Here is a 23,948-nt window from a genome sequence, read left to right as displayed (position 1 = left end):
AATCTTAATTCCTTATTTGTATTTATCAAAGTTTAAGCCATTTTCAAATGAGCCAACCTAGCAGGGATTGTAGGCAGGCTACTTTGGTTGAAGAGCCAAGACTATTTCCTATGACCTGCCACTTCAAGGCACAGACCTGTCACCCCAAGGCAGAGACATGGCTGTGGTTGGTCAGGATATGGGCCTAACTCCTCCATCCCCAGTACCTGCTGACAGGAGCTGAGAAGATAAAAGGCGGACGCTGCAGTCACAGCCACTGTCTAACCCTCTAGGTGCTGACATCAACCCAACCTGGAGCAGAAGCTGGCCAGAACATGAGGTGGATTCTGTATTTGAGCTTAACACTCTGCCTGGCACTGCAGGCAGCCCAAGGTAAGACCTTCACCCATTCCAAGGTAAGACCTTCAACCATTCCTGACAGTGGGACAGGGGCATGTAGACAAGGAGTGGGTAATTGGTGAGCAGCCTTCAGGGCACTAATCTACCATCAGCTGGAAGTCTGAACAAGTCCTTTGGCTTCTCTAAGTTCCAGAGCTGTCTGCAAAGAAAAGGCCTTCCAGGACCTGCCTCTGTCTCTCCTACATAAACCTCCTTGACACCTATGCTCTCCTCAATCTTTCCCTCCCCTTTGATGGTATAGGGATTAAGCAGGGTCTCTACCACTTGAATATATATACATATATATGTATATATATATGTATATATATATTCTCATGCTTTTGCAAATAGCTACTGGGGAGGCAGCGGTTGGAGAATAATCCTACAGGCATCAAGTTTTGCCTTTCTTTTAAAATTGCTATTACAGCTGGATGCCAGTGGCTCAAGACTATAACCCTAGCTACTCAGCTGAGATCTGAGGGTTGCAGTTCAAAGATAGCCTGGACAGGAAAGCCCATGAGACTATTGTCTCCAATTAACAGCGGTAGAGTCCTAATCTTCAATGAAAAACTAAGAGATAGTGCCCAGGCTCTGAATTCAAGGCCCAGTACACACACACACACACACACACACACACACACACACACACACACACACACACATATTAATATTATACTTTGTACTGTGAAATAATATAACACATTAACAAAAGTTTGATGAGATGAGGGGCAGAACTCAAGTGGTAGCGAACTTTCCAAATAGGTACAAGGTCTGGCTTCCAAAAAAAAGTTTACTGGGCTGGGAGTGTGGCTGAGTGGTAGCATGCTTGCCTAGTATGCATGAAGCCCTGGGTTTGATTCCCTGGAACCACATACACACAAAAAGCCAGAAGTGGCACTGTGCTAGCCTTGGACAAAAAGTGTCCAAGGACAATGCCCAGACCCTGAGTTCAAGCCCCAGTACTCGCAAAAAAAAAAAAAAATTTACTGAGCCAGGTGCCAGTGGCTCAGACCTATAATTCTAGTTACTCTGGAGGCAGACCTCTAAGGATCGCAGTTCAAAGCCATCCCAGGCAAGAAAGTCCATGAGACTCTTTTCCTCAACTACTCAGAAAAATCCAGAAGTGGCACTGTGGTCAATTGTTAGAGCACTAGCCTTGAGCTAAAAGAGCTAAGGGACAGCTCCCAAACCCAGAGTTCAAATCCTATAACTGGAAAAAAATGTTTATTGGGAGGTAAGATATATACAGTATCTTTAATGCACTATTATATTAATTACATTATACCCATATATAATATAGCTACCATTCAGACCAATATCTAAAACATTCCCAACGATCAATAACTTTGCAGTCCATTTCTTCAAAGGAGCCATCATGCTGACCTCTATTACAAATTAGTTTTGCCAATGTAAAGACATGGGTGTTTTTCTGCTTGTTTATTTCACATACTGGGGTTTGAACCCAAGGCTTCATACTTGCTTGGCTTGCTGAGTGGCTGGCACTTTACTACTTAAGCCATGTCACTGAAATTCTTCCTGAAGACAGTTTATAACACATAATAGTTGTATTTCGTTATTTGGTCACCAGATATAAATGCTATTTCCAGTATCACTCAAAGGTAGAATGGTCTTTATTTTAATGTTTCTATTTTCATAAAGGGACCCAGAAGTAAAATTTCTAAATCAAAGCATGTGACTATTTAATAGTTCTTTGTACATTTTGGCAAATTACTGTCTCAAGATGTCATATTTATTCATCCTCCTCCAACGGTACATGTGAATGTCCTTTTCATTGTATCTTAATGAGCGTTGGTGAGTGTGGCAGGGCCGGGGGGAGGGGTATGTGTATATGTGTTTGTGCATGTGTACTTGGGTGTTGCCCCTTTGCATTTTTGCTCAAGGCTAATGTTTGATACATTTGAACCATAGAATTATGGCTCAAAAAGACTCATAGACTTTCCTGCCTGGGCCTGCTTTGAACTATGATCCTCAGAGCTGGGATTACAGATGGAAGCCACCAATACTTGGCAGAAGAGGCTCTCACTCTGGCTTTTTCACTCAAGACTGACCCTCTACTACTTAAGCCACATCTCTACTTTCATAATTTTTTAAAATTTTTCCAGTGCTAACTGTAACTCCAGGCTCTTATCAGACTTTATGACTACTAGCAAGGGTAAATATTGTTTTCATAAGTATCTCATATTGGCTCTGAGGGGCAGATTAAAGGATAAGGACTGATACAGGTTTAGAAAACCACATGGTTAGGGGCTTCATCGAAGCTAGGAAATGATCAAACACCAAGGTTTTGAGCAGATGTGAGACTCTCAGTGTGACCTTAGGCAAATTACACAGTCCTTTGAGTTTCTTTTTTCTTTTTTTTGTGGGTCATGGGGTTTGAACTCAGCTCGGGTACTGTCTCTGAACTCTTCAGCTCAAGGTTAGCATCCTAGCCTTGGGCCTGGGCGTTGTCCCTGAGTTCTTCAGCTCAAGGCTACCACCCTACCCTTGAGACAAGCCCCGTTTTCTAGAGGCTGATTGGAGATAAGAGTCTCAGGTCCTTTTGTGCCTAGGCTGGCTTTGAACCTTGATCCTCAGATCTCAGTCTCCTGAGTAGCTAAGATTACAGGTGTGAGCCACCTCGCTAGGCTCAGTGTGTTGAGTTTCTGTAGGCTTGGCTTGATCTGGCAGTCCTTCTACCTCAACTCCCAAATGCTGAGATTATAGGATCTGCCATGTGTCTGGCTCTTTTGAGCTCCTGTTTCTACATGGGTATAGAAGAGTTTTTCTCATCAAGTTTTGCATATACTTAGTTAATATAATAGAGCAGAGCCTTCTGACTGTGTTCTATGCCTCCTTTAAGGGTCTGGGGGCCTCTCTCTGCTATTCTCAAAGCCAATGAAGCCCATGGGAAGGAGCTTTATAAACTGCAAATAGTTACAGACACAGAAAAGGCTTGAAATGGCCCCTTGGCCTGCAGACATACCTCTATATGTCTAAAATGCTAGCATTTCAGGCACTCCTCTGTGGCCAGATATTACTTATGTAAGAGAGATATGAGGGCATGGGAGGTATTTTGAGGTATGGGCAGCAAAAATCAGTAGCAAGTCAAGTATGTTGACATGTGCCTATAATCCCTGCTACTTGGGAAACCACTGCAAAAAGAAAGTTCAAGCCCTTCCAGGAGCCAGTGGCTCATGCCTATAATCCTAGCTACTCAGGAAGCTGAGCTCACAGTTTAAAACCAACCCAGGCAGGAAAGTCTGTGAGACTCTTATCTCCAATTAACCACCAGAAAAGCTGTAATGTTGCTGTGCCTCAAGTGGTAGAGCACTAGCTAGCCTTAAGCACAAAAGCTTAGGGACGGAACCTAGGCCTGGATTTCAAGGCCCATGACTGACAGAAAAAGGAGGGAAGGGAGTTAACAGTGTCCAGGCCCTAAGTCCGAGCCCCAGAACTGAAAAAAAAAAGAAAAGAAGGAAGGGGAGGAAATCAGCAGGGTCATCTGTGACAGGTAACTGGCTTAGCCAGCCTGACCTTTTGCTATTCTTTCCCCAGGTGCTTTGCACATTAGGAAGCCTCTAGTGGTTACAAAATATGGGACCCTCCATGGAAAGAAGATGCATGTAGAGAAGACACCCATCCATGTCTTCCTTGGAATTCCCTTTGCCAAACCTCCTGTGGGTGCCAGAAGATTTGCTCCTCCTGAGCCCTTGGAGCCCTGGAAAGGAATCAGGAGAGCTACCACCTACCCTCCTGCGTAAGAGCCAGATGGCAATCTGCTGGGAAGTGGAGAGGCTTGAGGAGGGTGGCAGGCTGGTGCTTGCCTCTTGATAGTGCTTTGAACAATTCATTGAGAACAATGTATGACCACATGTAGGCAGGCTGGGGTTACCGCCCCCGCACCCCCCCACACACACACACTCCAGGCCTCAGTTCCTGAACCTGTATAATGAAGTTGATTTAGAGCACTGTCAGAGAGTGCTAAGCAAAGGGGAAGTGATCACTAGTTGTCTCCGGGGCTTGCTGGGGAGCTTCATTTTCTAATGTGTCTAAGAAGCAAGCACTCATACACAACCCATCCCCTTAATAACGTATGGCAGTGCCAGCACTTCCCTGAGGAGGGAGCTCCAACATAGTTAAAGAAGCCACAGGTTCAGTTTCTGTTTTGGAGACACCCCCCCACCCCATCTTCTCAGCCTAGCCAGCCAGGCTCAAGCTTGAGTCATACAAGTCTGAGACTGTCCTTTGAAACAAGGTTAGCAGTTTATCCAGAACAAATGTATTTACTGTTCATTCAGATCATTGAGTAATCCACTTTCCAGGACATTCTGTAGCAATCAGTGACAGTGTTCAACATCAGTTGGTTAATACACAGGACTTAAATAACATCTATTGTGAGAACCTGAGAATCAGCTGATTTTTTTAATCCACTTGGTATTTAGTTATTAAGAAGTCCATTATTAAACATGACCAGAGGTATAGTTCAGTGATAGAGCTTGTGCCTAACATGTGCCTAGCATGTCTGAGTGCCAGGCTCAAGTGCTAGCCCTGCCAGAAATCAAAAGAACAAAGAATATGACTAACTCTTACTAGAATAGCATGATATTAACTTTTAGAACAATGGCTATCACTGAGCAAACCCTAGGTATTCTGAATATCATGTAACTATTATTTGGAACCCTTGACACCGAGTGACAGAACATAGGATGACCATGAAGATTGGGGTTTAGAGGTGAGAGTGTTCATTGTATACAAGCCTGGTATCAGTTGTGCCAATACCAATCATAAGCTGTCAGACTGGGATAGTAAGGTGTGGATTGCCTGGCACAGTGGCTTACGCCTGTAATCCTAGCTATTCAGGAGGCTGAGATCTGAGGATCTCGGTTCAAAGCCAGCCTGGGCACTAAAGCACATGAGACTCTTATCTCCAGTTAATCACTAGAAAAGGGGAAGTGGGGCTGAGGCTCAAAGGGTAGGTCAGTAGCCTTGGGCTGACAGCGCCCAGGCCCAGGGTTCAAGCTCCATGACCCACAAAAAAAAAAGAATTTGTGGGGTGAGACCTAAAGAGGAGCAGGGAGAGAAGAAGGCTGTTTCAGAAATGATGGCTTCCATCAGTATAGCTCCAGAGAAGGTAGGAGGAATCCATCTGATTCCAGATTGATTTCAAGAGATGGACCAGAGTGTTGTATATGAGCCATAATCAAAAAAGAGGAATCACGGGTAATCACTACTCTTGAACCAGTTAAGCCATTAATGAATACAAACAAAATAAAATAAAATAGGGATACCATTTCCCAAGATAAGTAAAACTAGGACAAGAACAACTTTGGGCAAGAGTTTATTTGACTACTGGATATAATAGGAAACACATGTCATCTCAGCATTTGAGCAGCCAGTTCAAGGTCAACCTGGGACTTTCTCAAAGAATTTTTTTAAAAAGAGAGGGGGTGGGGGAGAGAGAAAGAGAGAGGGAAAAGGAGAGGGAGGGGAGAATATGAGAAGACAAAAATTTAAAGAGAGACAAACTGGGTGCTCACCCCTTTAATCTTAGCTACTCAGGAGGCTGAGATCTGAACATCAATTCAAAGCCAGCCTGGGTAAGAAAGTCATTGATGTTCTTCTGCTCCATTAACTACCAAAACGCTGGGAGTGGAACTGTGGTTCATGTGGTAGAGTGCTGGCTTTGAGTGGAAAAAGGCAAGGGACAGCACTCAGGCCCTGAGTTCACGCCCAGTATTGGCACAAATAGAAAGGATTGGGGCAAGGGGCAAGGCCTGAGTACTCTCATGCTTACTTAAAAAGCAGAATGAACTACCAAGGAGATAGGAATAAACCTAGAGAAGCAATGCTGTTTGAGAAGAGAGGCAGAGCAGTGTCCACCACATTGAGGGCTGCCAGGACAAATAAAACAACAGCAGGGATTTAGCAAGATGGAGGTCACAGTTGACCATGCCAAGAGTAACTAGGGTGGTAAGATGGAGACAGAAGCCTTGGCTGTATTAGCCCAGCTCTTGGCTATAAGAACCCTGACTTTTCTGGTGAGAGGATAGTATAGTTAACTAGATACCATCCTAACATCTACAACAGCTATTGCCAAGAAGCACATTGGGGGCATTCTCTAAGACCCTGAAGTTGAGCATGGAAGTAGGTGATTGAGAAGGCATCGAAGAAATATCAAAGACAATCTACAGTAATAGAGAAATCAGCCTGCTGGTGACCTTGGATGACGTTGGAAGGATAGATTGAAGACAACTGGCTAAAAACATTAATCTTGGGGAAAGAAAGCTAGGATCATTGTTGAAGAAGTTGAGTGGCAGAGAACAGGTTTAGATAGGGTAGATTTTAAGTGTGTTGGTTAATACACACTTGGAATGGAGCAGGGGATATTCTGGTACCCTAGAGGCATCAGCCTGCCTAACTGCAACAATAGAAAGGAGAAGAGAAACAGTTTATCAGAATCTCCTGTGTGCAATCAAATGAGTTTATCCCCCAACCTTAGAAAAAGCCATACTCTAGTTGAATGAACAGAGCTTTGGGGAGGGCAGCCAGAGGGAGAGAGAGAGAGACAAGACAGAGACAGAGACAAAGAGACAGACACAGAGAGACAGAGACAGAGACAGAGAGACAGGGAGATGCTCAGCAGAAAAGAAACCACTTGAATTGGCCCTAGCTAGGAGGAGTTTGCTGGGCAGGGAGAAAAGGCTTGGAGGTGGGAAGCAAGCCATCATAAGTACATTTATGGGCAATGGAAGGAAAGAGGCATGCATGTTCTAGAGCTGTAGAGGAGACTTAGGGGAAAATGAGCATGAGAGAGAGAGAGATGCCAGGGTACCAGGTTTCAACTTTTCCAGGATCAACCATCACCAATAAAAGCAGAGAATCTTCCCAGACAGACTTTAGCAAAGGTTTGACCAGGGGCAATACACAAAGCAGAGGTGTGGACCCTGGAATCCCATCTGTTTACCTCCCTCTCCAGGAGGCCTCTCCTGGAGGCCTCCCGAAACACACTCATACACACAGACTGGCTTGTTCTATCCGCTGAGGACCCTGTGTTGAAACAGTTCTCTCTGCCTCCACTGCCATTGCTGAGCTGAGTTCAAATTCATATTGTGCCCGCAGGTGCCCACAGGAGATATTGGGGCAGATAACCTCCATGTACCTGAACTTGAGAAAAATATACCAATGGCTGCTCTTCAGTGAGGATTGCCTGTACCTGAACGTGTACGCGCCAGTGCACACACTGGGGGACCCTCTGCTGCCAGTGAGTACTTTGTCTTCCATGGAGTTGTGGAGTTATAGTCCTGACACCCCCACAGTCTCACTCATCGGCTTTCCCTCACCCAGGTGATGGTCTGGTTCCCAGGAGGTGCCTTCGTCCTAGGCGCTGCCTCCACCTACGAGGGCTCGCAGCTGGCTGCCCGTGAGAAAGTGGTAGTAGTGTCTCTGCAGAACAGACTTGGCATCCTGGGCTACCTGAGGTGGGCGTGGCTGAGGGCCAGGGCGGGGCTGCCTCTGGATCATAACTCCTGGTGGAGGGGGCAGGGACTGGTGGAAGGGACCAGATGACCACTTTTTTTTTTTTTTTTTTTTTGGCCAGTCCTAGGCTTGAGCTCAGGGTCTGAGCACTGTCTTGGGCTTTCACAAGGTTAGAGCTCTACCACTTGAGCCTCAGCACCACTTCCCACTTTTTTTTTTTTTTATGTATGTGGTACTAAGGAATCAAACCCGGGTCTTTGTGCATGCTAGGCAAGCACTCTACCACTAGGCCAAACTCCCAGCCCCCAAGTGACCACTTTTGAAAAAGTGTCATGGTTAGGGCCTGGTGCTTAGAAATCTGCACTCCATACTGTCTTCGTGCAGTGAGACCAGCTATATGTAATGAGTATGGTTCCAAAACTAGGTTTCATAGCCATGTGCATGAGGCCTGTAATCCTAACTTCTTAGGAGGCTGAGATCTGAGAATCACAGTTCAAAGCCAGCCTGAGCAGGAAAGTCGGTGAGACTCTTATCTCCAACAAGCTACCAGAAAGCCACAAGTGAAGTTCAAGTATGGTTCAAGGGTGTCGGTTCAAGCCTCGAGCAAAAAGGCTAAGGGACAGTCCCCATGCTCTGAGTTCAAACCCCAATGTCAGCACACACATGCACGCAACACAAAGAACTGGGTATTGGAAGGGCAAACTAGGGTGGATCAGGAGCCCCCTACATCCTGACTGTTGAAATTTGGGACCCTGACAATGAACCCTGCATGTCTAGCACCGGCGACAGCCATGCCCGAGGGAACTGGGCAATGCTGGACCAGATAGCAGCTTTGCATTGGGTGCAAGAGAACATCAAGGCCTTCGGAGGAGACTCAGACAAAGTGACCCTGTTTGGCCAGTCATCAGGGGCCATGTGCATCTCAGGACTGGTGAGTACCATGTCAGAATGGACTAGCACAGACATAGGCCTGCATGTTCCCACCGCTGAATTCTAGGATGCACTAACCTATGTACCAATCCACAAATACATAAACATTCCTGTCCACAGATCTCCCCTAGCCCCAATCGAGGGCACTTACCACTCTTGCCAAAGGCATTGCTCTTTACATCAAAAGGTGCTGTGTCCAGGCATAGTACTGACAATGAAACTAGCTTGAGATACTCCATGAATTTTTGGTGGGTGCTTACCTTTCCACCTTCCCCAGAACTCTGTCCCCTGAACAGAACCCACCGTCTGTCCTCTGAAAAATGTTGGGGCCACAAATTTTATCTGACATTCAAGGCTTATGTTAGAGACCCAGCTTTGGCCCTGACTCTCTTGAGTGACTAATGTGTCTCAAGTGTGGGACAAGAGTGGGAAACTTTTTTTCTGCTAGGGGCCATTTAGGCTGTGATATTTTCTGCTTAAATTGCTATGGAAAAACACAAAGCTACTAGATTATTGAATTTCAAGTCCCACCTATGGTTGCTTTCATAGGCCTTATACTACATCTGAGATTCAGATATTTCTCGCTCCTATAAGGTACCCTAGAGGGTCACAGGGCCTGGAAATGGAGCAGAAACCACACCTTATCAAGCCTTGGAGGCTACCATAATATCCAAATATCTGAATACTTTCTGTATGTCAGGAATCTTCTATACACTTTGTATATTCTTTCACTTGATTGATTCCCCCAACAAAGAAAAATACTTTCCCCATCCTACAGATGAAGAAATTAAGATGACGGGAGCAACTTAAGAGGAATGAGAAAAGAGGTGCATTGGCCAGGGCATACTGTACTCATTAAACTACTTTATTGAATGGCAACTCCTTTGTACAACTACTTCATTTGAAAAGAAAAAAAAAATGAAGCAACTTTATCCGGTGGGCTAGTCCTGGGGCTTGAACTCTGGGCTTGGGCACTGTCCCCAAGCTTCTTTTGCTCAAGGCAAGCACTCTACCACTTGAGCCACAGAGCTACTCCCAGCTTTTTTTAGTAGTTTATTAGAGATAAATCTCATGGAGTTTCCTGCCTGGGCTGGTTTCAAACCATAATCCTTACATCTCAGCCTCTGAGTAGCTAGGATTATAGGATTATAGCAAAGAACAGATTTTAAACAAGGAAGTGATTCCATCAGATGTGCTCCATCTAGGGAGGTAGTTCAGTCTTTTCCATGGATGAGACTAAGCTAAAAAGAACTGAGAACAGACTCCGATCAACTGACAGGATGACTGGGTCACAAGAGATTATAGAGGCTGGTTCCAAAGCAGAGGCTGGAATGACAGAGAGTAGAGGGTGATTGCAGAATAATGTATGAGGCTAAATGGACAGGACTGGGATGTCAGAGTGAGCAGAGGAACTAGAGAAGTCCCCAGGATGATGGGGGAGGGGAAGGGGTGGTGAAAAAAGTTAAAGATTGGCTGGAGTGGGTTTGGGGCACATAAATTCTAAGGTATAAAGAAACAGGATAGCAGGCCCACAATATGGCTGTTCTCTAACCATGGGCAATTGAGAGATGCTAAGAATGTTAGCACCAGGATTGTAGGAATCAGGGGGGCATTGCCCTACCATGAAGCAGAAGATTCCTTCTGTCTACCAGAGATCCCCTTCCATATTCTCAGATTCCCTCTGGGAGCGCTAGAGCTTACTGCATAGATCAGCTGCAGGAAGATGCTGACTTTAGGTCCTGGACTCCAACCCAACACTCCTGCTTCCTACCAGCTGTCATCTTCCTTGAGTTCTCTCAGGCAGCTCAGCAATGGCCAGAGAGATACTCAGAACATCCCAAGAGGCCCTATTTATGTATCTCATGAGTGTCTTGTTCCTGTCCCTACAGATGATGTCACCCCTCGCCCAGGGTCTCTTCCACCGGGCCATTTCCCAGAGTGGTACAGCACTATTGAAACTCTTCATCACTCGTGATCCATTGAAGGTGGCTAAGGTGGGTATCTCTCCTCTCCCAGGCCTTAGCAAGAGGAGCCAGGATGAGAGCAATCCTGAGTACCCCTTCTTTCTACAGAAAGTTGCACACTTCGCTGGCTGCAACCACAACAGCACAAGGATCATGGTAGAGTGTCTGAGAGCTCTGTCGGAGGCCAAGATGAGGCGTGTGTCCAGAAAGATGGTACGTAGAATATTCCAGGTGTTTGACCTGGCTACCTGCTGGCTGCCACCTTCCTTAACTACTTCTCCCAGGGAGTCTATGTCAGAAACACATTGTGCAGACTTCCTCTGATCCTCTTCTCTCCTCCACAGAAATTCTTAAATATGAACTCTCAGAAAGACCCACAAAAGGTAAGCAGGCCACATTCTGCAATTTATTTGTTCTTTTCTGCCAGTACTAAGACTTGAACTCAGGACCAGGGGGCTTTCTTTTATCTTTTTTCATTCAAGGCTAGTTTTCTACCACTTGAGCCACAGCTCCATTTAGTCTTTTGGTGATTAATTGGTGATAACAGACTCACGAACTTTCCTGCCGGGGCTGGCTTCAAAATGCAGTCCTCAGATCTCAACTTCCTGAGTAGCTAGATTACAGGTATGAGTCACCAGTACCTGGCTTAGTTTTTATTGAATATCTTATGTGCCAGCCACTCAAGATACTCAGCAAATGGTTTAGGTCACGATCTCTTCCCTAGTGGAAGTGACACTCCAATGGAAGAAAGACAATGAGCTCTATAAATAAATAATTCATCTCTTTAGAAGATGGTGAACACCAATTAATGGAGATGGTAAGGGATATCAGGGAAGGGAGGGATAGAATTCTAAGAATAGATATAGTTCAGGCATGCCTCACTGAAGTGACGATTTGCAAAGATTGTCAAGAGATAGGCAACGAGCAACACAGATACATAGATCAAGCATTCCAATGTGAGTGTGCTCTTATCCATCCTGGTCCCCTTCCACATTCACCTTCTCAGAGGTCACTATGGCCATTGCCCATTATTTTATCCAAAGATTCTAAGCTAATGCAGCCACCAGAGACCTGCTGAGCCAAACACTCAAGGTCAAGGGGACTCTGGGAGGCCATGTGGAATAAATGCTGAAAATGTCCTTGACCTTGCAGATTATATGGTTTCTGACTCCAGTGGTGGATGGCGTGGTGCTCCCAGATGACCCTGCAGCACTCCTGGCCTTGGGGAAGGTTTCACCTATGCCTTACCTTTTAGGTGTCAACAACCAGGAATTTGAATGGGTCTTGCCTTATGTAAGTGACAGAGACGGGTAGCTACATAATGGGGTAACATAGAGATTCTATTGGGCAGTACTGAGTACCTGTCAGATCACCATAGCCCCACTGAGTATGTATAAGTACTTAAGACTCTCCTGTGTTCTCTGTTCAGGAAGGGCTAGCTAGGAAGGGTTGAGTCGGGGAGTGGGGGAAGCAGGAAGAAGTATGGCCTCTTGGGGGTTTGAGGGTTCCAAATCCACAAGTCATATTTTAGATAGATTATAATGTCTATCCCTAAGCCTCCAGGTAACTACAAATCTTGCAGGGGGGCCCTCTTCAGTCCAGTATGCTCACTATGATCCCCACTCCTGCTGCTATTCCATTCTTCTCTAGACCAGGTGGTGATGATAAACAGGAAACAGAAGGGCAGGGAAGGGGCATGGGCCTTTCATTCCTGTACCATAAATGGTATCTGAGAAGTCTCCACTGATGTGGGGAAAATTTCAGGTCTAGCCACACTTAGGATCTTGTCTTTGAGCAGTTGATCAAGTTTTCACTACAAAAGCATATCATGAGAAGAGAAGCTCTCCTCAAGATGTTTGAGAAGACCAGCACCCTGTTGGTGAGTGGCCAGGCTGGCACGGGTGCTCAGTTGAATAGGACTGACCTCTCACCCTTTATATTAATCTAGTAGCTGTACTTTGCAAGAGCTAAAGACAGGGGTCTTTCTTGGAGGGCCCTTAAGGGGTTTGGTATGGGATTAGATGGCTGATGGGCAAAATCTCTAAGGCATCCCCAGCGTCATGGGCGATAGGTCTTTTGCTTTGTTTTGTTTTTCTCCGATTGGTTGTGGGACTTGGACTCTGGGCCTGGGTATTGTACCTGAGCTCTTCAGCTCAAGGCTAGTGCTCTATCACTTTGAGCCACAGCAACACTTCCGGTTTTCTGGTGGTTAATTACAAATATGAGTCTCACAAGACTTTCATACCTAGGCTAACTTTGAACTAAGACCCTCCTGAGTGGATAGGATTACAGGTGTGAGGCACTGGCAGCTGACATGAAGCAAAAACAAGGGTAAGAGTCAGTCAAAACAGTCAGGAGCTGAGGGCTCACACCCATAATCCCAGATACTAAGGAAGTTGAAATCTGAGAATTATGGTTCAAAGCAAGCCAGGGCAAGAAAAGTCTGTGAGACTTTTATTTCCAATCAACAACCAGAAAACAGGAAGTGGAGCTGTGGCTCAAGGTGGTAGAGCACTAGTCTTGAGCAAAAAACAAAATCAGGGACACTGCCCAAGCCCTGAAACCTTCCTTCTCAGATCTCCTGGGGGGTGGGAAGGCAGGTTGAAGCTATGCCCACATGTGGCCCAGCTGGCATGAAACAGCTCAGGGTGGGGCTGGCCTGCTGGCCTAGGATATCACTAAGGAGCAGATTCCACTCCTGATGGATGAGTACCTGGGTAACATATCTAAAGAAGACTGGAAGACAATAAGAAAACATGTGATAGACCTGGCTGGAGATGCTACCTTCGTGGACGCCACAGTGAGAACTGCCCGCTATCACCGGGGTATGAGGGCCCCTCTCCCCCCCAGGAATGATTGCACTGGTCCCCTTCACTCTCTTGCTATACTGCTTGCCTACTGGGCCACTGTCCAACAGGGCTCACTAATCACTCCCCAACCATCTCTGCACTTTTGAGCCAGTGTAGAATTCTGGAATATGACAGAAGCAGTAGTGAAAGCCTGGAGCAGTGATTTATACCTGTAAGCCCAGTGCTTAGGATGCTGAGGGACAAGAGCCACACAGGCAGACCCTGTCTCAAAAAAAAAAATCAAAACCAAGAGAATATATATATTACCTGAATTGTGAAAAGGCAATTGCTCTGTACAACTTTAGTAATAACAAAATTATATATTTTTTTAAAAATCTGGGGGCCAGGAGCATGGCCTAGTGATAGAGTGCTTGCCTAGTATGCACAAAGCCCTGGGTTCAATTCCTCAGTACCAAATACACATAAAATGCTGGAAGTAGTGCTGAGGCTCAAGCGGTAGAGCGCTAGCCTTGAGAAAGCTCAAGGGCAGTATCCAGGCCCTGAGTTCAAGCCCAGGACTGGCAAAAATAAAACAAATCAAGGACTGGGAATGTAGCTTATTGGTAGAGTGCTTGCTAGCATGCATGAAGCCCTGGGTTCATTTCCCCAGTACTACATAAAGAGAAAAAGCTGGAAATGCTGCTTGGCTCATGTGGTAGGGTACTAGTCTTGAGGAAAAGAAGCTCAGACACTGCCCCGGCCTTGAGTTCAAGCCCCAGGACTGGCAAAAAAAAATCAAAACCAAAAAACAAGAGGCATTGAGCCATCAATCATGCAATAGGGAAATTCCTTAGGAACAAGAACAAAACCTTAGTCAACCCAGAGGAGAAGAAAGGGAAAGTTTCCTGGCTGTAAGGACAGATTTAGGAGCAACTGTCAGAAAATCCTGCCAAACTGACCAGGGTCTGGGAACAGGTGGGTAGGAAGCAAAAGATGGACTGGAGAGGTGAGGTGCTGAAGACCTTTAAATGGCAGACCAAAAACAGAAAGTTCAACTGCCTGCCAGTGGCTCATATCTGCAATCCTAGCTACTCAGGAAGCTGAGTAGCTGAGTATTTTGGTTCAAAGACAGTTTGGGTAAGGAAGTGTGAGATGCTTATCTCCAATTAACTAGCAAAAAGCTGGAAGTGAAATGTCACTCAAATCATAGAGTACAGGGCCAGGAGTTTGGCCCAGTGGTAAAGTGCTCGCCTAGCATGCACGAAGACCCAGGTTCAATTCCTCGGTACCACATACATGGAAAAAAGCCGGAAGTGGTGCTGAGGCTCAAGTGGTAGAGCTCTGGCCTTGAGAAAGTCCAAGAACAGTGCTCACGCCCTGAGCTTAAGCCCAGAACTGGCAAAAAAAAATCATGGAGTACAGGGTCAGGAGTTTGGTCTAGTGGTAGAATGCTTGCCTAGCATACACAAAGATGCAGGTTCGATTCCTCAAAACCACGTGCATTAAAAAAAAAAGGCAGAAATGGTGCTTTGGCTCATGTGGTAGAGCTTTAGCTTTGAGAAAGTCCAAAGACAGCACCCAGGCCCTGAGTTCAAGGCCCAGTACTGGCAAAAAAAAAAAATCATAGAGCACAGGTCTTAAGCAAAAAAGCTAAGGTCCAGCATCAAGTTCTTGAATAGAAGCACCAGTACCAGCATAAAAAAACAAAGTGGGGGAAAAAAAGTTTTAAAAAGAAGAGAAGAAAGTTTTCATTTCTTGCCATAATCCTGCAAATTAGGTATTTCCACCCTACAGATGAGGACCTGTAGCTCAAAGTGGTTGAGGGACTTGCCTGGGGTCACATAGCTAAAAAGTGATTTAAAAAAAAAAAGGCAGACAGAATTCTAATCAGAGCCCTAGATTCTGAAGCTGACGCTCTTTCCTTGGTTTGATACAGGTGGGTAGAACATGTGGAGAATGAGAAATATTGATTGGACTTTTCCTGTATCCTTCTTCTATTTCCCTACTCACAGATGCTGGTTTCCCTGTTTACGTATATGAGTTTGAGCGCCAAGCTCCCTCAAGAATAATTATCAAACCTCTTAAGGATGGAGCAGACCATGGGGATGAGATCCATTTCGTCTTTGGAGGTCCCTTCTCCAAAGGTAATAATGCATTACCTAACACTGCCTGCTGGGGACCCACCTCTCCACCTGTATGTTTAGAACTCTCTCTCTTCACCCACTTTAGTATCCAAAGAGAGCCAATGAGCCCGACCTTAGTCTAAGATGCGTGTGGTGTGTGTGTTTGTGTGTGTAAGAGCTGGTCCTGGGGCTTGAATTCAGGCCTGGGCACTGTCCCCAAGCCTTCTCATTCAATGCTAGCACTCTACCACTTGAGCCACAGCTCCACTTCCAGCTTTTGGAAGATAAGAGTCTCACAGACTTTCCTGCCTGGGTTGACTTCAAACCACAATCCTCAGATCTCAGCTTCCTGAGTAGTTAGGATTTCAGGCATGAGCCACCTGCACTGTGCTGAAATGTACTCTACATGGATGTCTTCTACAGAGTTGAATGTCAGCTTGCATGCTCTGTCCTAAATTCCATGTCCTGTTCTGTTTTCAGTCCTATCTACAAGTGAAGAAAAGGTGTTAAGCCTCCAGGTGATGAAATACTGGGCCAATTTTGCCCGCACAGGGTGAGTCTGGCCCCCTGATACATCTGAGCAGAGCAAAACCTGAAGGGTGGCTGTTTTGGCTATTTGCCCCTGGTATCCCACAGAAACTGCACAGTCCGTTTGGTCAGAGTGCCTTCTTCAGCCAGTCACAGGATCCTAAGTGTCTCTAGAATATGTTCCTCTCTGTCCCATAACCCACACTCCCTAGTCACTCAAGTATTCTACAGTTACTTACTGATGCTCCCTGTGTGTCATATACTGGAAACTAACATTTAAAGATGTCAGTGATATGTGACCTATCCTTCCCCAGCTCACCATATGAAAATAAAATTTTAGCACACCCTCTATCAAACAAACAGGCAGTATGACAACACTAGATCTTAGATGACACTAGGGAAGTATCTGATCCTGTCAGGGAAAGGTGACACCTGAACTGAGATTTGGTTACCTTGTGTCTATTCCCCTTCCCTCATCCTCTCTTCTCCACCCTCCCATGATACTGAAGGGATCTTTCTGAAATATCACTTGACCAAATCACTCACATGCTTACAAAAAAAAACAACTCTTATGGCTCCGTAACCTCCGAAAAAAGTCCTAGCCTCAGCCTGGCATAACTGACTCAAAGGCCCTTCTGAATCTTTATATTCTCCATAGGGAAAGAAGTCAAACCATCCCCACTGACCTTATATCTAAATATATCTTATATCTGATTATATATTATATCTAAAGGACCCAAAAAACTCCATCCCCAAACCCCTGGAGCTGATCAATAACTCTGGCAAAGTATCAAGATACAAATCAACCCACAAAAATCAGTAGCCTTACTGTATACCAACAATGTAAAAGCAAAGACAGAAGTCAGAAAAACAACTCCATTTGCAATAGCCTCAGGAGGAAAAAATAGCTGGGAATAAACCTAACCAAGAAGTAAAATATTTTTATAGCAAAAACTATAAAAACTTGAAGAAAGAAATCAAAGACAACATAAGAAAATGGAAAGAACTCCCATTTCATAGATAGATAGAATTAATATTGTGAAAATGACCATACTGCCAAAAATGACCTACAAATGTAATATACTCCCCATCAAAATCCCAATGAAGTTCTTTACCAACTTAGAGAAAACAATCCAAAAATTCATAAGGAACAATAAAGATCTTGAATAGCCAAAGCAATTCTTGGCCAAAAAAAAAAATGCAGATGGTATTACAATCCCAGACCTCAAGTTCTACTACAGATCTACAATAACAAAAACAGCTTGGTATTGGCACAAAAAAAAAAAGACTCGAAGATCAACAGAACAGACTAGAAGACTCAGAAATAAAACCATCTACTTTTATAGCTATTTGATGAAAGCCAAAGATATACAGTGGAAAAACTAAAATGGACCAATTCTCTTCCATTCTCTTCACACCTAACCCCGCACTCAGGTTTCTTCCAAAACCCTATGGTCTTCATTGAGCATATTGGCTGAATGCCAGTGGCTCCATTCTATAATCCTACTTACTTAGGCAGCTAAGATCTGAGGGTGGAGGTACAGAGCTAGCCTGGACAGAAAAGACTGAGACTCTTATCGCCAGTTAAGCACCAAAAATCTGGAACTGGAGTTGTAGCTCAAGAGTGTTAGCCTTGAGTAAAAAAAAGCCAAGGGAAAGTGACCTGCCCTGAGTACAAATATAAAAACTGAATATTGCATATGCTATTTCCTCTTTTTAGAATCCTCTCCCTCACCCATCCCAACTTCAGCAGCACTTTCTTATCCCTCCCTCCCTCCCTTCCTTCTCTCCTCTCCCCACTCTATCAACCAGGCTAGAATTTGTGATACTCCTGCCTCAGCCTCATTTACACTGGGTTACATATGTATGCTACCATGCCTGGCGTTCCTGTCATTTCCTACAGATCTGTCTAAATATTTCTATAATGTCCTGTTGGAGCCCAACTGCTAAGGGGAAAGTAAATGAGGGAGGGGAAGAATAAGAGGCAGTGGGGGGGTGTGAAATGAATTCTTTCTCTTTGACCTTCTCGGGAGCAGGAACCCTAATGATGGGAAGCTGCCCTACTGGCCCCCCTTTGATGAGGATGAAAAATACCTGCAGCTGGATTTTACCATAAAAGTTGGTGTGAAGCTCAAGGAGAAGAAAATGGCCTTCTGGGAGAGGATACACCTTCATCCTGAGAGGCATACAAACATTTCTGAGAGTGGCAAAGCAGGAGGAAACTGCTTCAGGCCTCAGGGAGACTGACCATGGACACATCTGGGGACTAAAGTCCTTCCTATCCAATCTAGAACCTACAAAACCTCTCCCTTGTCTCCATGCTGTAACTGGAGTCTGTTGAGATCTTGTACTAGCCTGTTATCCTGACATTCCATGCTATCCCCCATATCGATATTGATATTGGATTAGGCCACGCCTTTCCATTACCATACAGGACAACCCTTTTCCCAGGCTCTGGACAACCTTTTTCCTCTTCCAAATCTTCCTAACTTTCAAGATCTATTTACAGCTCCTTCTTATGGGAAGTCTACGCAGGTTGCCACTGTAGCATTGCACCTGCTTGTCCCTTGTCATCCATCCTGTTCAATCTCATGCCTGTTCCCACTGGAACCTCAGAGCCTGGAGGCTCGGAGAAGCAGCAAATCTCTGATCGTTTATGATCCTCCCTACCCACATTCATTTTCCCCAGGGCCCCTCCAAAGCCTGAACACAGCGATGGTTTTCAATAAAGACATGGTGACTGGACCCACAATTTCTCTATCTATATAATAGTTTGGATGAAGTGGATGGTGGTGTCTCAATCTGAGCCCATGGGGGAGCAGATTGTCACTGCTTACTCCTACATGAACTGGGCAGGTACAGCAAAGTTGCTTGGACTGCAGAACACTTGGCTTGTTTCTTCATTGTCTCTAATGCAGTTCACTGTCCATTCATTTAGGTCTTAGCCCTGCATCATCATTCCTCATTCTGTAGCTTGATCTGCAACCTGACCTGGGCACTTCTTAGCCTGTCCCAAAGTGTTTGTTATTTGGTTTTTCTTTTGTTTTCTTTTTCTTCCTCCAGGAAATTTAGTTGTGTGCAAGAGGCTCACTCAAGAGGCTGAGATCTGAGGATTGTGGTTCAAAGCCAACCTAGGCAGAAAAGTCCAAGGCACTTTTATCTCCAATTAACCAGAAACAAACAAACAAACAAACAAACAAACAAACCCAGAAGTGAAGCTGTTGCTCAGTGGTAGAACACCAGCTTTAAGTGAATAAGCTGAGGGACAACACCAGGCCCTAGTTCAAGCCCTAGAATCAGTGTCTGTGTCTGTGTGCACACGTGTGCATATACAACACAAGCAAACATTTGATTCTCACAGCTCTATCATGCCCCACTTTACAATTAAGGGCATAAAGGCCTAAGATCACAAGCTAAGATCACAAGTAGAAGCGGAACAAGAATTTAGTCCAAGCCCATCAGACTCATCTGTCTACCTCCATCTAGATCTAGAACGATCTCTAAAGAAGGGTGGTTCCCAGAAATTGTGTGTATGTGTCAGTTTCACTCCCACCACGGGACACACAGCTAGCAGACTGACTCCACCCAACCACTCTAACCAGGAGACAAAGACAACCAAATGGCTAAGTCCTACTTACAGTAGAAGCCTGAGTGAGGGCCAGTCCCTTATCCTGGGGGTTTCCTCTTACTAAATTTCTGTTTCCCCCACCTCACTCTGCCCTTGGCTATAAATTCCTTCTTATATATGTTGGTAAATAGTTGGTACAGAGTTGAGCTTGATCTCTCCCCACTGCAAAGCTCCACTGCAATCCTCTTTATGCTTATTTCAGTATCTTTCTGAGCCGTAACACCTATGCATTATCTTTTCTTTAACACTGCCCCCTCCCCGCCCCCAGAGGCTGGCTCTGGCCCATCTGGGGAAATGCGCTTCATCCAGCTGCTGTCTTCTGGTTGTAGCAGACAAGAGAACCATAGAGTACTCTGGGAAACCTGAGGGTCGTCCCTAAGGTTTCAGCATGAAGAAAAACTCTTATAGAGTCCATGGATAGTGGGGGGGAGATTGATTCTCGGCCCCGGTTCCATACCCGTCCCCACCCCTCAAGAAGGTGTCATTCTCTAGCTCCTCCCAGGGCTGCACAACAGAAGGATGGGGTGGGAAGTCTCCCCACGACCTCCACCTTGTCTTCCCTCGCCCACTCACATCCCACGACGCCCACCCACGGAGCGGTTCTCAGAACTGGATCTTGGTGATGACCCCAGGAAACTTCGGTAGCTTCTTCCTCCCCTCGGTTTACCCCGGCCTGCCAGCCCCGCAGCGAGCGCGCAGGCGCGCAGGTGCCAGGTTCCGCACTGCGCCCTCGCGCCCCGGCCTCCCCACCCCACCCCACCCCACCCCGGGCTGGTTCCGGGCTGCGGAAGTGGCTCCCCTCCCCTATCCCCCCCCACACACACATCTCCCCCCCCCCATAACTCCCCCGCCCTCCTACCCCCCACTCCACTGCCCGCACAGCAATTACTAGCCAAGGCGGCTGGAGAAGGGCCAATTAGTGCGGGAGACGCGGCCCCTCCGCCGGGCCCCGCCGACCGCAGCCCCCGCAGTGCGGCGGCGACCGTCTCCGCCGGCCCCAGACCCCCGCCGCCCGCCGCCTTCCTCCCTGCCTGGCCGGCTGCGTCGGCTGCCGGGGAGCCCCGGGGGACGTGCCGTCCGGCCTCCAGCCAACTGCAGTGATGGATCCCGCCGTCTGGCTCGGGGCCAGAGCCCCGGCGGACGCGAGGGCGCCGGGAGCTCAAACTCGCCGCCACTGGTAAGGGCGGGGGGGGGGGGGGGGGGGGGGGGGCTGCGGCTGCTCCCGGTCCCCCGCGCCCGAACGCCAGCACCCCCGACCGCCTGCTCCTCGGCGCCGGTTAACCAGTCGCAAGCAGACGCGATGGAGCCGAGTGGCCCCGGTGGCGGGCGGCGACGGAGACGCTCCGGCTTGCTTTCTCTAGGTCTGGGAGACCCAAGGTTTGAAAACTCAGTAGGACAGATTTGCGCCTCCACTGCAGGAAGGTGGGCAGGGGGGTGGGCAGGAGAGTGAGCGGACAGCACCCCCCCCCATCACAGATATGTTAATCCACGGACCTCCCCCCCCCTCCTGCTCCTCCGGGTCCTGCACACTGACTCACCCACATCTCTAGACCTTAGGAGATTCAACAGGGACATACTGCAGGCACGAGCTGTAGTTCAGATGTTTTGGCTGAGATCCCATATCTGAAAACAGTTTCAAGTCCACGTAGGCATCAGGTCGGAAAGAGAGGCTGGAAGAAGGGGTATGGGACAGGAGTGGGGAGGAGGGGGGAAGGGAGGCACCTTACAACCCCCCCCCTTTCCCCAGCTGTGCCCGATCGTGCTGTAAGAGCTGAACGTTTGAGAAAACTCAGTGGAAGACAGTTCAGTAGAAGGACCACAGCTAGGGTTGGCCAAAGTCAGCCTGCTATACAATGCTTCTGCTTTCCCCTCGCCTCCATCAGTGTCACTGGCGGCTGAGTTTGCCATGCTAAGACCTCGGACCAATCCCTAAGTATGTAATAGAAATTGTTTTTGCAGAAAAGCACTGACTCCTTACTAGGACAGATGAATGAACTAAAAGTAGAAAAAAGGCTTGGCTTCTCTGTTGTTTTGTCCGTCTTTCCTCTGAGCCATTCACATTGTGGCCACATTGGAATCCAGGAAGAATGATTTTTGAGGAATATCTTTACAAGAAAAGATGGAGAACACCCCCACACACACACACCCCAGCGAAGTAACAGCAGTCTCCTCTGAACAGACATTCCAAGCAACAATGACTTGCTTATCCTGACAAGATTGCTCACTTCAAGGGATAACTTCTCTGGAACACCTTGATAATGATCAACCTATTTTGAACAGAACTGCTTAATAATCATGCATACCTTTTACCCCTTACCCCAATTCTTTCTCTGTTTAAACCTAAAGCTAGTCTTTGTACCTGAGAAACAGGCTGAAGGGCTTCGGCTAGCACTTTGTGCAGCATGCTTGTGCCCTGGAATGTGTCTCCTTTCTCAGACACTCACTATTACAGTTATCATTACTTCTCATTACTCTCTTTATTTGGTATGTCGGGGTAAATTGCTGGACCTGATATGTAGAATCTCTACAGTTTGGGCCTGTGTTACCTTTAATAGGCTTTGCTGCGACTGCTCCCTCCACAGCAGAACAGAGTACCTACCACGTGCTTTATTTAGAACCTCTCCTCACTCCCCAAAGAGCCAGAAGAGAGAATTGTTTTTCTAAGGGAGTGGGGACACCTTTCCCCCATATCGAAGTCATTAGCTTTGTGGCAGTGACATCTTGAATACTTCCTAGAATGAAAAAGGAAAATAAGGAAAAGGACAAAGATAAAAGGAACAACAGAATACTCTGCCAAGACTGTAAGGCAGAGGCAGGGATGGGGGGGGCGTTAGAAATAAATGGGCACATAGGTAGGCACTGCTTGTTCATACAAAAAGTGGCAGCAGCCAGATCAACTTCTCATCCTCGTTGGCCACTAATACACCCTATGTGGATGACTGAAAGGTTCCACTGAACAGCTGTGGGATGACACCTAACTTTGGCTGGGCTGAAGAGTCTGCAAGGGTTCCCTGAAGATGGTGGGACTAGACTTGGAAGTAGGAGAATCTATGTTGGAAAGCACAGCTGAGACAAAGGCCTGGAGGCAATGACTAGCTTGTTTGGTTCCCGCAGCCCAGTGTTAGTATATCCCATAGAGAAAGGCTAAGCCAGGAAATTAGACCCAGAGCTGATGTGCCAGGCCCACAGCTGAAGGAGCACAGACCCTGCCCTGGGGCACAGAGGAACAACAACAGAGTCTTGTCCTAGGCAACTTTACCTTGAAGGAGGAACTTTGAAGATTACATAAAACAAAAATCACAGGAGAGAAGAGTTGAAGTGGGATGACTATGGGAGGATGACACAGAACTGGGTCACAAGTCCTTCATGGAATACAACAAGCAAGTTTGTGAGGCAAATGACCAGCATTGGGGGACAGATGGGAGGAGGGGGAAGTTGGGAGGGTAGGAGTTGAGGAAGACTTGTTTTCCGACAGAGATTTGGGCTGAGGCAGATGTCCAGCTCACAGGATGGTCCTGGGGCACTCTGCCCAGAGCTCTTCCAATCATTCCAGCCTGGAAACTCATAATCCTCTTGGCTTAGGGACTTCCGTCCCTATCCAGCAGGCTGAGGGTGAAGATAGACAAGGCCAGGTGCTGTTGAGGACGTTTCTTCATCTCCAGCCCATGGAAAGCTAGCCAAGAGATGCCACTGTTTCTCTGAAATAACATTATAACTCCACAGCCCTGAGAACATGAGTTTGAATGGATTTGAAGAACTCAGAGACTGCTACAAGTGACAACATATGCCTACAAACCGAGCTACCTGGAAGGCAAAGGTAGAAAAATCCTTATCTGAGACTGGCTCCAGAAAAAGCAGAAGACTGTCTCAAGGAACAAAATTACAAGTAGACTAGTGGAAGGTCTAGTGGTGCTCTGGGTAGCAAGCCCCAGACACTGAACTCAAACCCCAGATGCACCCACAAAACAGACAAAGAACTCAGGTTGGCATCAGATGGCCCTACAAAGAAGGATTCACTCTACCACTTCTAAGTAGAATTCTTCCCCACTCCCTGCCTTGTATCTGTAAGCAGTGGGATTTAAATGCAGGGCCTCAACCTATCACACAACTTTTCCACCATGACTGGCACTCT

General features: G+C 46.5%; 1 protein-coding gene across 1 annotated transcript; it reads left to right on the top strand.

Annotated features, from left to right (window-relative positions):
• Positions 1-314: 314 nt before the first annotated feature.
• Ces4a (carboxylesterase 4A) lies at positions 315-18,914 on the top strand. The gene is made up of 14 exons (XM_090357019.1): positions 315-372; positions 3,934-4,135; positions 7,498-7,639; positions 7,723-7,856; positions 8,632-8,785; positions 10,674-10,778; positions 10,857-10,961; positions 11,093-11,131; positions 11,901-12,041; positions 12,547-12,627; positions 13,420-13,573; positions 15,550-15,681; positions 16,141-16,213; positions 18,225-18,914. Exons 1-14 carry the CDS (start codon positions 315-317, stop codon positions 18,433-18,435), a joined length of 1,731 nt encoding a protein of 576 aa, XP_090213145.1. The 3' UTR covers positions 18,436-18,914.
• Positions 18,915-23,948: the final 5,034 nt, after the last annotated feature.

This window comes from Megascapheus bottae, chromosome 24 (assembly GCF_031878675.1).
Source record: "Megascapheus bottae isolate mThoBot1 chromosome 24, mThoBot2.hap1, whole genome shotgun sequence".
Classification (NCBI taxonomy): Eukaryota; Metazoa; Chordata; class Mammalia; order Rodentia; family Geomyidae; genus Megascapheus; species Megascapheus bottae.
Note: the sequence above shows the minus strand (reverse complement) of the source record. Positions and strands in the feature narration are given on the sequence as shown.